Genomic DNA, 17,315 nt, shown 5'->3' on the forward strand with positions numbered 1-17,315 from the left:
CAGAAGTGGTACTGTGGTTCAAGTGCTAGAGCACTAGCCTTGATCAAAAAGAATCTAGGGACAGTGCTCAGGCCCTGAGTCCAAGCCCCAGGACTGGTAAAAACTTCAGTGCTTTATCAGTTGCCTGATATTCCTATAAACAATATATTTTTCAGAGAAATATAACACTCCATAATGTAATTTTAAGTGGAAAGGACATTTGAAAAAAGATGGACATAGTTCTAAAAGCTTATATTTATTTCTGGATCAGTAAATTCTAAAATTTATGTAAAATATCTTAATTGATTTAGGCATACTTAAAGTCTATTGCTATCTTTGCCACTGATGCACCACATTGTCTTTATTCATGTCACACATGATGAAAAAGTACAGGCTTACCTCCCCACAGCAATGAAAGAAAAGGAATCAAAAGTCAGAGGCCCCTTAACTTTTCATGAATGCACATAGCAAATTCCACATTTACACTTAATAAGTAAGGAAGTAATATAATTTAAATCCTTTCTAATGTAAGGCCCTCAACTTCATTAAGCTAGGTGTACCTACGTGGACCATTATAAATTTTCAGGTAACATTTAGTACTCTAAAGAGAAACTATGGAGCTGGGGATATGGCCTAGTGGCAAGAGTGCTTGCCTCCTATACATGAGGCCCTGGGTTCAATTCCCCAGCACCACATATACAGAAAACGGCCAGAAGTGGCACTGTGGCTCAAGTGGCAGAGTGCTAGCCTTGAGCAAAAAAAAAAAAAAAAAAAAAAAGAAGAAGCCAGGGACAGTGCCTAGGCCCTGAGTCCAAGCCCCAGGACTGGCCAAAAAAAAAAAAAATAAATAAATAAAATAAAAAATAAAGAGAAACCATGCATAAACTTGTAGTTCAACCATCAAATCTTTAAGCCTTTACTTTTTTTTCTTTAAAAAATTGACATGAGGAGCGCTTTGACTTTTCTCTGTAATAAAAATATTGTTCCTCACAAACCTTATTGAAGTATCTGAGAAGGATAGCCCTAATCTCAACAGGATTCAGACAAATTAGTTTCTCCAGGACATTTGCTTCACTGTGAGAGAGATTTTGGAGTGATGCTCGAAGTGAGTTCTGGCGGCTCTGGATACTTTCATTCTTGTATTCAATTGCAGCCTCCAAAGCTTCAATCCCCTCTTCAAGTTGGAAAAGAACATGTTCTTCCTAGAAATAATACAATATGAAGTATTCATTTAAAATGAAATCATATAACGTAGACCTTTTCATGTACTTAGATTTTACTATGCTATTTGGGTTTAAGGAAAATTTGTGCCCTTGTACTAAATTTTAATAAAATAAGGGTTGAGTTTTAGCACTGTGTCTTCACAATCTTGTATAATAAAATGGAAAGGACAGATATGTGAATTCTGAAACATCCCAAGGTCATACTGCAAATGCTAACCATCTAATTTAAGAAATATATATAGTGGTATGGGGACAGAACTCAGGGTTTTGTGCTAAACAGGTGCTCTGCCACATGAGCCACTCTGATAATCCTTTTTGTGGTGGTTATTTTCAGAACTAAGTCTTACCTTATGCTGAGGTTGACCTAGCCTCCTTATTTGTGCTTCCCTGCATCACTGGGATGACAATATACACTACTGTGCCCAGACATTGGTTGAGATGGAGTCTCACAAAACTTTTTGTGTGTGCTAATACTAGGGCTTGAATGCAGGGCCTTGCACTCTGGCTTGGCTTTTTTACTCATGGCTGGTCATGCATTTCAATCTGACATTTTGCTGGTCAATTGGAGACAAAAGTTTTGCAGACTTTTCTGCCTAGGCTGCCTTTGAATTGATATCTCCTATGCCTTAGCCTCCTGAGTAGCTAGGATTATAGGTATAAACCATTTGCCAAAGCCAAGCTCACAGAATTGCCATTTCCTTCTATACTCTGAATCAGTATTTCCACTAGGGAAATCTAGAACACTCACTGCTGTTCTTTCAATAATCAATCAAAACAGTATACTGTGAGGACAGAAGGAAGAAATATATTTAAAGTAAGTAATTAAGAACTAGTAAACTGGTGGCTCATAGATGTAATACTAGCTACTCAGGAGACTGAGATTGGAGGATCAGATCAGCTCAGGCAGGTAGGTCTATGAAGACTCTTATCTCCAACTAACCACCAAAAAGCCAGAAGTGGAGCTGTGGTTATCCTTGAGCACAAAAGTGCAAGGGTAGCACCCAGGCCCTGGTGCATGCGTGTACACACACACACACACACAAAAGAACTAGTAATAAGAGATGAGTTTCTGGGAAAAGAGAACTAAAGCGTATTTAACAAAAGTAGTGAAGATTTAAGGACACGAAACATTTCCTAAGATTCCTATGAGAAGTTGTAATCAGAGAAAATTCTATTAAAAATAATGTTTTGATGGAGAATGCAGTAATAAAATACAATGCATATTCCACAAAATTAAGAAAAGTGAGGGAAGTGGTAGGGCTAAGAGAGATGGGGAAGAATGATGAAAGGCTGACATGATCAAGATACATTGTTTTCATAAACTTTTATTGAATGGCAACTACCTTGTACAACTATTTAAAGATAATTTTAAAAAGTAATGTTTGGGGCTGGGAATATGGCCTAGTGATAGAGTGCTTGCCTTGCATACACGAAGCCCTAGGTACAATTCCTCAGCACCACATATATAGAAAAAAGCAGAAGTGGTGCTGTGGCTCACGTGGCAGAGTGCTAGCCTTGAGAAAAAAGAAGCCAGGGACAGTGCTCAGGCCCTGAGTTCAAGCCCCAGGACTGGCAAAGTAATGTTTAATAGCATTCCTAAGAAATGATGTCATAAAAGGTGGCAGAATAACATGTTTAATGTAGTAGGTATTTCTTTTCTAAGAAAAAAATTTGACAAATCTCTACCAAGAAATCTAACAATTCTTTGAGCTATCCAAAATACATATTATTTTGGTTTTACTATAGACCCAAATCTCTAGTAAGGAATAGCTTCATTTTTACATTAGCAAGACTTAGGTATACGTTTCTGAATAGGATCCTGTACCTGTTGTGGAGACTACCTACAGCAAGTTACCTGAGAGTATATTTTCTTGTCCACACTCAAATCCTTATTGCCTAACAAAACCCTATCAAACAGTTTAAAACTAATCAATGTCATTGAGTGAGTTAATGAGGGAAAACGTGACGATATTTTCATATGTGCTTGGCTATTTTTCCCCTACAGCATTCTAAAGGAAAATATTTGAATATTTATGACTACATTCAAGAAGAATGACTTTTGAGCTTTTCTTTTGAAATTCAAAAAACAGGTATGTAATGACTTTGCCTAGTGAGAAGTTCGAATAATACTCCTTTTAAAAAGCCATTATATAAAATCTGCTGGAATAGCTATTTTGAAAAAAAAATGTTCAACAGCCATTCTATTTCTCTGTGAAATACTTGACATTATTCGATAATTTGATAATTGGTCCATAAGAAACAAAATATTCATTTTAAAAATCTTAAGAAATGAAGGTATATAGATAAGAGAAACCATGAAATAACCGAATTATCCAAAGATAATATTTGAATGCTGAATTGTACTTAACACAAATATAAAAGAGTTTGTGGCTGCAGGTTTTTGTAATTGGCCCACCTGCAGACTGCTAGCATCCCAATAAAGACTCCAAAATTCGAAAAAAACAAAAAGCGTTTGTCTTTATTGATGGCAAAAAACCATGTAAACTTAGTTTGTACAGTTTTGGATCTAAGTTAAAGAAGTGCCAGAAGTATAACTATCCTGAAGACAGTCACTCCAGTGAGGCTCCAACATGTAGGTGTTTGCAGATCGCTCTAACTCAGCACTAGGTATAGGTAAAGAGCCATGAAAAACTGTCATGGGATGAAAAATTTGTCTTAACACAAACTGCAGATTATCAATGGTCAACTGTATTTTGTCATTAAGCACTACTTTTCAAATTTGAGTGTGCACTGAGGAAGTGTATTAAAATTCAGATTCTGATTCTGGGTGGGCCCTATCGGTATGCATTTTTGACAGACTCCCTTGAGGTACTGCTGTTCCAGAGACCCCACAAAGACCTAAAATAGTGGTCTCCAAATTTTTTTGGTCTCCAAATTTTTTTCTGTGTGTGGGTTGTTGGGCTTGAACTCTGGGCCTGGGCGCTGTTCCTGAGCTATTCAGCTCAAGGCTAGCGCTCTACTTTGAGCCACAGCGCCACTTCCAGTTTTCTGGTGGTTAAATGGAGAGAAGAGTCTCATGAAGGGCTGGGAATACGGCCTAGTGGCAAGAGTGCTCGCCTCATATACATGAAGCCCTGGGTTCGATTCCTCAGCACCACATATATAGAAAATGGCCAGAAGTGGCACTGTGGCTCAAGTGGCAGAGTGCTAGCCTTGAGCAAAAAGAAGCCACGGACAGTGCTCAGGCCCTGAGTTCAAGCCCCAACACTGGCAAAAAGAAAACAAAAAAAAGAATCTCATGGACTTTCCTGCCTGAGCTGGCTTTGAATCAAGATGCTCAGATCTTAGCCTCCTGAGTAGCTAGATTACAGGCGTGAGCCACAGGTACCTGGCACTCTCCACAAGTTTTGGATCACAAAACAAAAAGTTACACATACTTTGCATATATAGATACTTCCTAGAAATGAAAGTATTATTATTATAATAAAATATGGAACAGAAATCTTCTAAGATGAAATAAATGTTATTTTATTTATTTATTTTTTGGTGCTGGTCCTGAGGCTTGAATTCAGGGCATGAGTGGTGTTCCAGAGATTTTCTTTTTTGCTCAAGGTCAGCTCTCCACCACTTGAGTCACAACTCTACTTCTGGGTTTTTTGGTAGTTAACTGGAGAGAAGAGTCATAAGACTTTCTTGCCTGGGCTGGCTTTAAACAGTAATCCTTAAGATCTCCTCTGGAGTAGCTAGGATTATAGCCATGAGCCACCAGTGCCGAGTTAACCTAAGAATTCTTACACTTTCTTCACGTACCCCACTGGAGGCAATAATTCTGTCATCTGTAACATGGATTGAAGTGGAAGGCATTATGTTAAGGGAAATAAACCAGTCCGAAGAAGCTCAATATAGTATTCTCTCACTAACTTATGGAAGTTAAAGAAGTTCATCACATAGTAGAGAATATAAAAGACATGAAAGGGAGGATAGAAAGAGGTTGGCTAATGGGTACCAAATACACTTTGATTTTGAGAATTAGTTCTTATGTTCCATAGAATGGTAGGGTATCTGTTGCCTACAGAAATTTATTATCTATTTCAAGAAGAACACTCCAGGATTCCCACAATATAGAAATTATAATATTTGAGGAGATGGTAATGCTAGTTACTCTCGCTTGATCAATATGTATCATATATATATAGAGAGAGTTATAATATGTTCTCCATAAAAGGGGGAAATTACATCAGGGATGACACTTATACAGATGTACACAAATGAGTATGTTAAATTGAAACCCCTCTGTACATCTATTTGAAGATAAAAATAAAAATGTAGAAAAACAATACATTTTTTTAAAGGTTTTGCCAGCCAGGCGCCTGTGGCTCACACCTGTAATCCTAGCTATTTGGGAGGCTGAGATCTGAGGATCATAGTTCAAAGCCAGCCCTGGCAGGAAAGTCTGTGAGATTCTTTTTTTTTTTTTTTTCAATTGTCAAACTGATCTGTGAGATTCTTATCTCCAACTAACCACAAGAAAACCAGATGTGGTGCTCTGGCTCTAAGTGGTAGAGTGCTAGCCTTTAGCAAAAGAGCTCAGGGACAGCACCCACACCCTGAATTCAAGCCACATGGCCAACAAATTTAAAAAAGAAAAGGAAAAAGAAAAGTTTTTCCAGGCTAGAATAATTCACCTGTGATTCTAGCTACCTTGAGGATCTAGCTACTGATAAAATCTGAGGATCTGAGTTTGAAGCCAGATCAGGCAGACAATTCAATTCTGGGTATTGCTCAAGTGACAGAGTTCTAGTCTTGAACAAAAACACTAAGGGACAGCTTGAGGCCCTGAGTTCAAGACCCAGTACTGGCATTGTAAAGGGTTTGTATTAGCACATAGCTACATACACTTGTTTATAGAAGGAAAATGAAAGTAGAATTCAGATACCTTGTTAAAGTTTTAATTTCTGGATTTTATTTTTAAAAGGTAATATAGTAACTATAGGAACTTACTGGGTAATTCTCTACTGGTATGCAGGATCTAAAGTTTGTAATTCCTATCAATACAATTAGGAAAATTAATTACTGTGGAAAGAAAAATAATTTTAAGCAAGTTTAAAGACATCAAAATTAGCCAATTCTTCTATTTAGATTTTACTGATGTTGTCTGTCACTTCACAATCTCACATATCCAGCAATCTGCTACTGACAGATCTACTTGGGAATATTATTCTTGTCTTGAAAACCAAGTCAGAACAAATCCCATTCCATGGCTACACTAAGGAAAACAAATTCTGTAGGACAAAGTACAGAGAAACTCACAGACTAAATGGAACTTCAACAACTGTGGGAAGTTCATCATTCCTTCAAAATAATCCAGGAGGCTGCTAAGGAGGTATCAATGCAGTAAAGTATTTTCGCCATAAATCCACATGTGTTTTTATTTACAGAACTCCACATGAAATAAAAGTCTTAATGTTTCTTAGTCATAGACCTCTACCCTTTATCATAATTTGCTCATTCTTTTCTATATGCCTTACTTAACCATTTCTGTCTATAATGGTCTTCTTATAGTTTGTCATGTTTTTCATAATATAATTCATGATATTAATCTACCAAGCTAGCCTTGACACATTTTCCCTCAAATAATTACTGCACTGCTTTGCATAAACAGTGTGTAATAATGATAGCTTTATTAGAATACCCACAACTTGCTCCCCTTTTTTGGTGCCAGTACTAGGACTTGAACTGAAAGCCTAGAGTTATCACTTGGCTTTTTTGCTTAAAACTGGTGCTCCAGGGGTTAGAGGCATGGCTCAGGTCATAGAGTACTACCCAGTGAGCACAAGTGTCAGATACCTAGTCCAAGTCTGGTATCAGACAAAAGTAGGAAAAAAAATACTGGTGCTCTATCTTTTTTGTTGATTTTTTGTTTGTTTGTTTGTTTGTTTTTGCCAGTCCTGGGGTTTGGACTCAGGGCCTGGGCACTGTCCCTGGCTTCTTTTTTTTTTTTTTTGCCAGTCCTGGGCCTTGGACTCAGGGCCTGAGCACTGTCCCTGGCTTCTTTTTGCTCAAGGCTAGCACTCTGCCACTTGAGCCACAGCACCACTTCTGGCAGTTTTCTGTATATGTGGTGCTGAGGAATCGAACCCAGGGCTTCATGTATTAGAGGCAAGCACTCTTGCTACTAGGCCATATCCCCAGCCCCCCTGGCTTCTTTTTGCTCAAGGCTAGCATTCTACCTTCTTGAGCCACAGCACCATTTCTGGCTTTTTCTATGTATGTGTGGGAGGAATCGAACCCAGGGCTTCTTCATGCATGCAAGGCAAGCACTCTACAACCAAGCCACATTCCCAGTCCAGTGCTCTATCTCTTGAGCCACACCTCCACTTCTGGCATTTTGCTAATCCATTGGAGATACAAGATTCATGAACTTTTTCATCTATGCTAGCTTTGAATTGTATGCTCCTCAGATTTCAGCCTTCTGAATAACTAAGATTATAGGAGTGAACCACTAGCACCCTGCAACACAACTTTTTAAAATGTACTTTGGGGCTTAGAGTTTTAATATATTTCTCTTTTTTTCCCAGATAGAGTATGAATTTCTCAAGGAAAAGATATAAGTTCTACTGCTTTGTTTTATTCACAAGGCCTAGTAACTGTCCTGGGCAAGCAGAATTCCTTAAGTGCTTAAAATTTGCTGTGTTGTAGGCTCTCATACCTTCAAATCTGAAAGCTTGGGGCTCCAATTGAACACCTGGGGCAGATAACCTGATTCTATGATGCTCTGCAAAACTACCCAAGCTATCTTATAGAATAGGGCAGTAGAGGGGTACCTGATCAATTTCAACTTAGTCCTCAAATTAGTCTTCAATTCCTTTCACCAATTCAATTAAGAATCTAAGTGTACATTATCCTTTCTCCCATTTCTTTTCTTGTTGTTGTTTTATTTTATTTTTTTGCCAGTCCTCGGGTGTGGACTCAGGGCCTGAGCACTGTACCTGGCTTCTTTTTGCTCAAGGCTAGCACTCTATCACTTGAGCCACAGCACCACTTCCGGCTTTTTCTGTTTATGTGGTGCTGAGGAATTGAACCCAGGACTTCATGCATGCAAGGCGAGCACTCTACGGCTAAGCCACACTCCCAGCCCCCCATTTCTTTTAAACTAGCTCTCTAACAATACTACAAGATTCTGCAAGGCACATGACTCCTGGCAACTCAACTTTCTTTTAAGAATTTCCCTTTGCTTTGGTAATGACAGGACACCAACAAATAAATATCAACAGAGAAAATTCAAGCTCAAACATTCACCCTGAACAGTAGGCATGGCTCAAGGGATAGAGCACCAGCTGTGAGTAGAAGAGCCAAGCAAAGCTTGAGGCCATGAGCTCAGGCCCAAGTATGAGCACATGAAAAACATCATCATCTTTGTCTGATAAAGTAAGATGTAGGGGCCATTACTAACTGGATACATTTTTTTTATTTCTTTACTTTTTTTTTGGGGGGGGGGCAGTCCTGGGCCTTGGACTCAGGGCCTGAACACTGTCCCTGGCTTCTTTTCGCTCAAGGCTAGCACGCTGCCATTTGAGCCACAGCGCCACTTCTGGCCGTTTTCTAAATATGTGGTGCTGGGGAATCGAACCCAGGGCTTCATGTATACGAAGGCAAGCACTCTTGCCACTAGACCATATTCCCAGCCCTGGATACATTTTTTTAAAAAAGGAAATCCAGCTGGTATCAGTGGCTCATACCTATAATCCTGGCTACTTAGGAGGCTGAGAACTGAGAACTGAGTCTTGAAACTAGCACAAGCAGACAAACCTCAGATACACTTATCTCCAAAAACTAGCAGATAGTTGGAAATGGAGGCACGGCTTAACGTGGTAAAGCACCAGCCAAAAGGGAAAAAGCCCAGCAAGAGCACAAGGCTCTGGAGTTTTGAAGTCTGGGGAATTTGATAATGAATGAATCACATTTTACATCATTAAAAAATGCTTCTGGCTGGGGATATAGCCTAGTGGCAAGAGTGCCTGCCTCGGATACACGAGGCCCTAGGTTCGATTCCCCAGCACCACATATACAGAAAACGGCCAGAAGCGGCGCTGTGGCTCAAGTGGCAGAGTGCTAGCCTTGAGCGGGAAGAAGCCAGGGACAGTGCTCAGGCCCTGAGTCCAAGGCCCAGGACTGGCCAAAAAAAAAAAAAAAAATGCTTCTGATCATATAAAATGGTATTTATCAAAATGAACTCCAGAAAATGGAAATATTTTTTTCTTTTCTTTTTGTCTTGTTTATCTTTCTTTGGGGTGGTAATGGCACAGAAATTATGGGACAAAGGATGAAGAAATGCAGCAGTGTTATCAGTAGATACTAAGTTGAAAATGAACTATATAACTTGTGAAAGGGAACAAGAGGGAGAGAGTGAAGGGGTGACAAATTGTCCAAAAAGAAATGTACTCATTACCTGACTTATGAAATGATAACCCCTCTGTATATCACCTTTATAATAACAATAAAAATATTTGACTAACTTTCATCCCCCTAAAAAAAGATGTGAGAGGAGCTATATGTTTTCCTACAACTAAGGTATTTTACTGAGAGCTGATTTTATGTTTATTGTTTGGACCTAGTGTGGTATATTCTCCCATGTCAAATCTTTCAAAAGGTTTCTTGGGAAGAATTAACCCTTAATGTTCTGAGGATGTTGTACTTATTACTCAATTACCTAGTATTATTAAGACAGATACATAGAAATTATGCATCCCTTCTTTTTAGAAGAACCAAGAAAGAGAGTCCCTCAAATCATTTTCTGTGTCCTGTAATTTCAGACAAGAAATCCAAACTTAGAAGACCAAACTCAAGAAATACTGGCTTTCCAGTATTTCCAGTGGTTGGCCCTATCAGGAGAGGGCCACATCTCTCTGAACCACTCTGTGAGACATGTCTGTCTCTAGTCAAGCTTAATTTACAATATTGCCTAAGAGATGCCAGGTGAATTCATTAAAGATGACAAAAATATCAAGGAAGCAAGTTTACCAGATTTATCATTTTTATGATTGTGTGACAAGGGACCAAGAAAATCATTCATACATCAACTCCAGTTCCAAAGAATACTGACTTACTTCAGGTGATAGAACTCTACCATTTTTAAGTTTCTCATCCACACTGTTTCTTTGTCTCTGGAGAAGATCCTTTTCTTTCTGAAGAACTTGAACTTGTTCTGAAATCTTTATTTTCTCCTCAGTTGTGCTGCTCTCAAACTGCATATTCTTTTCAGACAACTCCTGGTCCAACAAGTTCAGGCGAGTTGATATTTTCAAACTATCAGTGCTTAAGGCCTAAAAAGATACAACCCACCAACCCAAAAAACAGTTACTAGAAATCCAGATTTTGTATACAGCAGGAAAAAAAGCCAGAAAATTACTAAACGAGGATATATTTAGCTTTTAAATTATTTTTTCTCCTATGGATTTTTTGGGGGGGTCATTATCAAAATATTAAGTTGAGGGGCTGGGGATATGGCCTAGTGGCAAGAGTGCTTGCCTCATATACATGAGGCCCTGGGTTCAATTCCCCAGCACCACATATACAGAAAATGGCCAGAAGTGGTGCTGTGGCTCAAGTGGCTAGCCTTGAGCAAAAAGAAGCCAGGGACAGTGCTCAGGCCCCAGGACTGGCAAAAAAAAAAAAAAAAAATATATATATATATATATATATATTTTTTTTTTTTAAGTTGAGGCCAGGTAGTGGTAGCTCTTTCCTATAATGCTAGCTACTCAGATGACTTAGACCTGAAAGATGGAGGTTCAAAGTCAGCCCACACAGAACAGTCCATAAGACTCCATCTCTCTTTACCCAACCAAATGCCAAACTGGAAGTATGACTCAAGTGCTCAGCTGTGAGCAAGCAAGCTGAGCACTGTGTATGAGGCATTGAATTCAAGCCCAGTACAGGCAACACACACACACACACATACACACACACACACACACACACACACACACACACACACACCCCTGAATGCCTTAAAAAATAGATTCAAACTAAGAATTTACTGCCAAGAATGCCTTAAGTGAGGTTTTCAGAGGTAGTGTTTTTCATTTTTATTCTTTCCTAAATTGAACTTTTTTTCCCTTAGCTTATTAGAACTGTAATTTCCAAGATGCTGATATCTGCTGTATTTCAAACATAAAATTTGGTTTTATCTGTATATCATTCTGGTCAGAAAATAAGAAATGTGGCAGATTTATGGAAAATTGTATATTAAAAATATTTTTATCTCAGCCTCTCCCTAGCTATGTGGCCTGCTATAAGCCACTTAACTTCTCTGCCCCTCAATTTTGACACCTATAAACTAGAAGCAGTATTGCCTATTCCAGGATAGTTGTGAGGCTATGAAGCAACCATGAATGTCTAAAGTTTGTATATATGCAATAAGTAGTTCGTGTGTGTGTGTGTGTGTGTGTGTGTGTGTGTGTGTGTATGTGACATGATGGTACTAGGGCTTGAACTCAGGGCCTGGGCACTGTCTTGTAGCTTTTTTAAAAATCAAAGCTGGCGGGGCTGGAGATATGGCCTAGTGGCAAGAGTGCTTGATTCGTATACATAAGGCCCTGGGTTCAATTCCCCAGCACCACATATACAGAAAACGGCCAGAAGTGGCGCTGTGGCTCAAGTGGCAGAGTGTTAGCCTTGAGCAAAAAGAAGCCTGGGACAGTACTCAGGCCCCTAGTCCACGCCCCAGGACTGGCCAAAAAAAAAAAAAAAAAAATCAAAGCTGGCATCTCTACTTCTAGTTTGGGGGTAGTTAAATGGAGATAAGAGTCTCACAGACTTTCTTTCCCAACTGGCTTTGAACCATGATCCTCAAATCTCAGCCTTCTGAGTACATCAAATTACAGGTATGAACTACTGGTGCCTAGCAACAGTAGTTACAAAAAAATTTTTTTATTGTAGTCACAATATGCATATTATGTATATATATGTATATATATGTATACATACATAGGCATAATTCTACTAATATAAAGTTTATTATTAAAAAATGCAGGGCTGGGGATATAGCCTAGTGGCAAGAGTGCCTGCCTCGGATACACGAGGCCCTAGGTTCGATTCCCCAGCACCACATATACAGAAAACGGCCAGAAGCGGCGCTGTGGCTCAAGTGGCAGAGTGCTAGCCTTGAGCGGGAAGAAGCCAGGGACAGTGCTCAGGCCCTGAGTCCAAGGCCCAGGACTGGCCAAAAAAAAAAAAAAAAAAAAATGTAGTTCCTCCTTGTAACCTTTTACCAGAGTCCTACTCCCCCAATCAAGCTGCTTCCCATCCTTTTAGCTGTTTCTTCTGTCCACATGTCTAAATAATACTAATTTTAGATACTGTCCATCATCTGTGTACCATAAAGAGAATTTAGCACTTTTACACCTCCCCTTTTCTACTTACCCTCCTACCATCATTCTCCCAATTTAAGTTGTATTACAGCTTTTAGTTACATCAATATTCATTTACCCACACTGTGACTTTATAATTATATTCATAGCTCAACTACCTAATATAAAATGATTATACTCCCATTTGACTGAACTTTTTTGGTACCTACAATTAAAATATTTTCAAATAAAAACTAGAAAACACATTTCCACACTTCTTTCTTTTGACCAAACTAATCGGGAAATCTTTTTAACACTCTTTTTTTTCCAGAAACATTCTGCCTGCAACCTCCATCCTCCTGCTGGATCACATTTCAAGGGTCTAAGGCCTTCTTTTTCATAACTCACACTTTTTTTTTTGCCAGTCCTGGACTTGAACTCAGGGCCTGAGCACTGGCCCTGGCTTCCTTTTGCCCAAGGCTAGCACTCTGCCACTTGCACCATACTGCCACTTCTGGCTATTTTCTATATATGTGGTGCTGAGGAATCGAACCCAGGGCTTCATATACTTGAGGCAAGCACTCTTGCCACTAGGCCATATTCCCAGCCCATAACTCACACTTTTATCATTGTGGAGGATAGAGCCTAGGCCCTGAGTTCAAGCCCTAGGACTGGCAAAAAACAAAAAAGAAAAGTCCATATTCCATCTTCACATTTGATTAAGAGTTTAGCTAAGAGAAGAAATACTGACTGAAAATTAGTTTTCTTGTAAATTTGAAGATTGCTTCAGGTTTTTTAACCTTCTAGTAAAGAAAGTTGAGAAGCCCAATGCCATTCTGATTCTTGAGGTTGATAAGCAACTAATCTTTTCTACCTGGAGGCTTTCAGGGTCTTCTTTTTTCCTTACTATACCTAAACATTCATAGTGCTTTGCTTAGGTTATCATTTTGCTAGACCCTTGATGGACTATTTCAATCTAGTGTTCTCTACATCATTAGTGCTGAAAAAAATTTTTTTTTGCCAGTCCTGGGGCTTGAACTTAGGGCCTGAGCACTGTCCCTGGCTTCCTTTTGCTCAAGGCTAGCATGCTACCACTTCAGCCACAGCCCTACTTTCGGCTTTTTCTGTTTATGTGGTGCTGAGGAATCAAACTCAGGGCTTCATGCATGCTAGGCATGCATGTACTGCTAAGCCACATCCCCCAGCCCCTGAAAAAAATGTTATACTGTACTGTGTGTTTCATAATCTCTCCTGTTTCTTTTTGGAATTCGTATTATTTAAATCTTGGGCTTCCTAGTTAAAATATGTTTTTCTTTATTTTCTTGTGCTTTGCCTTTTAACTTACTGAGGTTTTCAACTGTATCCTCTTAACTCTTTTAATGTCCAACAGTCCTTTCATGTTTTAGTAACTTGCAGCTCTTGTTTTATGGATATAGTAATATCTTTTACCACATAAAAGATACTAGATCTTTGTTAGAAGATTTTTCACTTTCTTGCTGTCTCTAATTTCTCTGAGTTCCTTTTTTCTCTCTGCTGTTTGTCTTCCTTTAATATTGGTATTCCTTTAATATTGGTGACATTGAACAGTCAGATACTAAATAGTTGGTAAGTTAGCTGACATAGCTATAATCACTTGGGAGTCCGAGGCAGGAGGATCTCAAATTTGAGGGCAGCCTGTGACACATAACTGTCTTTAAATGAACAAAAAAAAACAAAAACCTAGTAAGATGTAAGAAGGAGTGATAGATGGGGTGAGATTCATTGGAATTTATTGTAAGTGCGTGGAAATGGAACGGTGAAAGCCCTTTACCCCAAGTAAAACTATTATAAGCTAATAAAAAGAAAGTGTGGTGGTAGGATATATGTCAGATTCCAAGTCTGAATCTGAATTGTGTGTGTGTGTGTGTGTGTGTGTGTGTGTGTGTGTGTGTGTGTGTGTGTGTGCTGGGCCTGGGACTTGAACTCAGGGCCTGGGCTCAAGGCTTAGTGCCCTACAACTTTGGGCCACAGAGCACCATTTTCGGCTTTTTGGTAGTTAACTGGAGAATCGGGAGATACGAATCTCTCAGATTTTCCTGCCTAGGCTGGCCCTGAACTGCAATCTTAAAATCTCAGCCTCCTGTGTAGTTAGGATTATAGGAGTGAGCCAGCTCCAAGTCTTAAAATCTGTTTTTAGGAACTATTTCAGAAAATCTGCTGATCTTCTGCTAGGAAGTATAAATCTACCTTCCAACATCTTTGGATCAATATCAGGGTTAGGAATGGATATCTTGGAATTCATAGGTATGTTTACTTTCATTCTCTGCAGTATTTGACTAATTCTGACCTCTGATCTATCTAGTCCAATCTTCAGAAAATAAACCCCATTGTTCTATTTTTATCCTATGCCTTACTTCTGCCTTCTGAAAATTCTGGCCCACTTACTTTTATCTTTTTGCTGTTCTAGGTGAATTGTAGCTCACTAAAGCCATTCTTTTTTTTCTTTTTTCTTTTTTCTTTTTAATGCTGGCCCTGGGGTTTGGACTCAGGGCCTGGGCACTATCCCTGGCTTCTTTTTGCTCAAGGCTAGCACTCTACCACTTGAGCCACAGTGCCACTTCCAGCATTTTTTGTTTTTGTGGTACTGAGGAATTGAACCCAGGGCTTCATGCATGCTAGGCAAGCACTCTACCACTAAGCCAGATTCCCAGCCCAAGCCATTATTGGCTTAAAGGATGAAAAAACTAAAGCTAAAAACTTTGCTCTTCATTAAAAAAAATTATGTGTTTTATAATACATTTGTGTCACTCTCTAGACTTGCATTTTAGCTTCTTCTGTCCTGCTAAATCACTAACTTCCATTTGCTTTCCATCTTACAGTTCTTTTTAATCTTTTGTCCTCTTATTTCCTTTACTGTTTTTATAGCTATTTCTTGGGTAGGAGTTTTAATGTGATATAATTCACATACCATATAATTCATCTATTTAAGATAAATGGGGTTACGTATATTCAGAATTATGCCATCAATGAAAACATTTTCATTAATCTTCATAAAAGAAACACCATTCCTAGTAACAGTAATTCCATTTCCTCTCCAATACCCCCACCCCCTAGCCTAGGCAACTATCATTTTGCTTTCTGCTCTATGAAATTACCTATTCTAGTCTCAAACTCGGGATTCTCATACCTTACCCACCCAAGTACTAGGATTAAAAGTGTTTGTCACTATGCCAAGTACCAACACTTCTTACTGTTTACTGATTGTAGCCATCCTATTGAGTGGGAGATGGTATTTTGATTTGTGTTACTTTGATGGCTAAGTTGAACGCTTTTTTATGTGTTTATTAGCCACTTCCATAAATTCATTGAAGAAATGTCTTTTCAGATCCCTTTCCCATTTTTCATTATTAGTATTTTTTTTTGAAGCAAGCCCAGGTTGGCCTTGAATTAACCATCAACTTGCTCATCCTCCTGAGTTCTGGGATTACAGGAAAGTTTTTATTATTGGGTTGTAAGAGTTCTTTCTTGTTTAATTATACTTTTATTATCTTTAAGTAGTGCATAAATGAGTTACCATTCAACAAATCAGTTTATAAGTACAATTCCATCTTGATCAATGTGTAAGAGTTCTTAATATATCCTGTGTGTGTGTGTATGCATGTGTGTGTGCACAGTGCAAGGATTTGAACTCAGCATCATGTGCTTGCTAGACAGGTGCTCAACTATTTGAGCCACACCTCCAGCCCCCTTTATATATTCTTAGCTCCTTATCAGATTATTTGCCAAATATTTTCCCTCATTCTACAAAGTGGTCTATTTTACTTTCTTGATAGTGTACTTTGCATCAGAAATATTTTAAATTTTTATACAATGCAGTTTATTTTTGGTTTTTCTTGGCCTGTGCTTTAGGATAATACCTAAAAATTTTTTGATTAACATATCAAGTCAAAGATTTATGCCTATGTAATTGTTTTATGATTTTAACTCTTAGGTGTATATTAACCATTTTAGATTAGTTTTTTTGGTTTTTTGTTTGTTTTGTTTTTTTGGCAGTCCTGGGGCTTGGACTTAGGGCCTGAGCACTGTCCCTGGCTTCTTTTTGCTCAAGGCTAGCACTCTGCCACTTGAGCCACAGCGCCACTTCTGGCCGCTTTCTATATATGTGGTGCTGGGGGAATCGAACCCAGGGCTTCATGTATACGAGGCAAGCACTCTTGCCACTAGGCCATACTCCCAGCCCTTATTGTTTTTCTTTACATTTTCTTTTTTCTTTTTAAGGTTTACTTAGTAAAAATTTATTTTAGTACTTCAGGGATAAAGTAGGGAGAAATGGAAACATTTTCTGCTCCCCACACAGGAAATGGGAGTTAAAGACTTCTTGTTTGCATTACTTTCTGAAACAAGGCCTTGCTATGTAATATAGGTTGACCTCCAACTCATGATTCTTATACCTCAGCCTCTCAAGTACTGGGATTACATATGTGAGTTACCATGCCTGGCTTGTGTCCAGTATGAATTTATATACAATGTGAATAAATTCATTTTCTGTTATTTTAGTAGGGCAATATGCTTGTGCTCAATCAATGTATCATATTCCTTGTCTGAAATGGGCATAATCAGATTTTATAAACATTTTTCAAACACTGGATAAGATGAAAATTTTAAGGCTTTTGTTTCAGAAAGATCCTAACTGAAAGTTTCACTTGTTTCATTAAAACAGTTTTTAAAAAATCAATTTTCCTTTGCTTTATTGTGATTTCCATTAATTTGTATTCCCTACTTATCTCAGTATGTTCTTGCTCCTAAAAACTATACCTCCTTG

The 17,315-nt window shown here is 38.6% G+C and overlaps 1 protein-coding gene across 4 annotated transcripts in view; it reads right to left on the reverse strand.

The window, feature by feature from the left end:
- Positions 1-17,315, reverse strand: part of Kif27 (kinesin family member 27) — a 90,736-nt gene that overhangs the window by 12,650 nt on the left and 60,771 nt on the right. For all 4 annotated transcript variants that reach the window (XM_048331331.1, XM_048331323.1, XM_048331318.1 and 1 more), the window contains 2 exons: positions 10,271-10,486; positions 975-1,181 (listed from right to left, as the gene is read on the reverse strand). In XM_048331331.1, coding sequence (XP_048187288.1) covers positions 975-1,181; positions 10,271-10,486 — 423 coding nt within the window. The remainder of the gene's footprint in view (positions 1-974; positions 1,182-10,270; positions 10,487-17,315) is intronic.

This window comes from Perognathus longimembris, chromosome 1, assembly GCF_023159225.1.
Source record: "Perognathus longimembris pacificus isolate PPM17 chromosome 1, ASM2315922v1, whole genome shotgun sequence".
NCBI classification, from domain to species: Eukaryota; Metazoa; Chordata; class Mammalia; order Rodentia; family Heteromyidae; genus Perognathus; species Perognathus longimembris.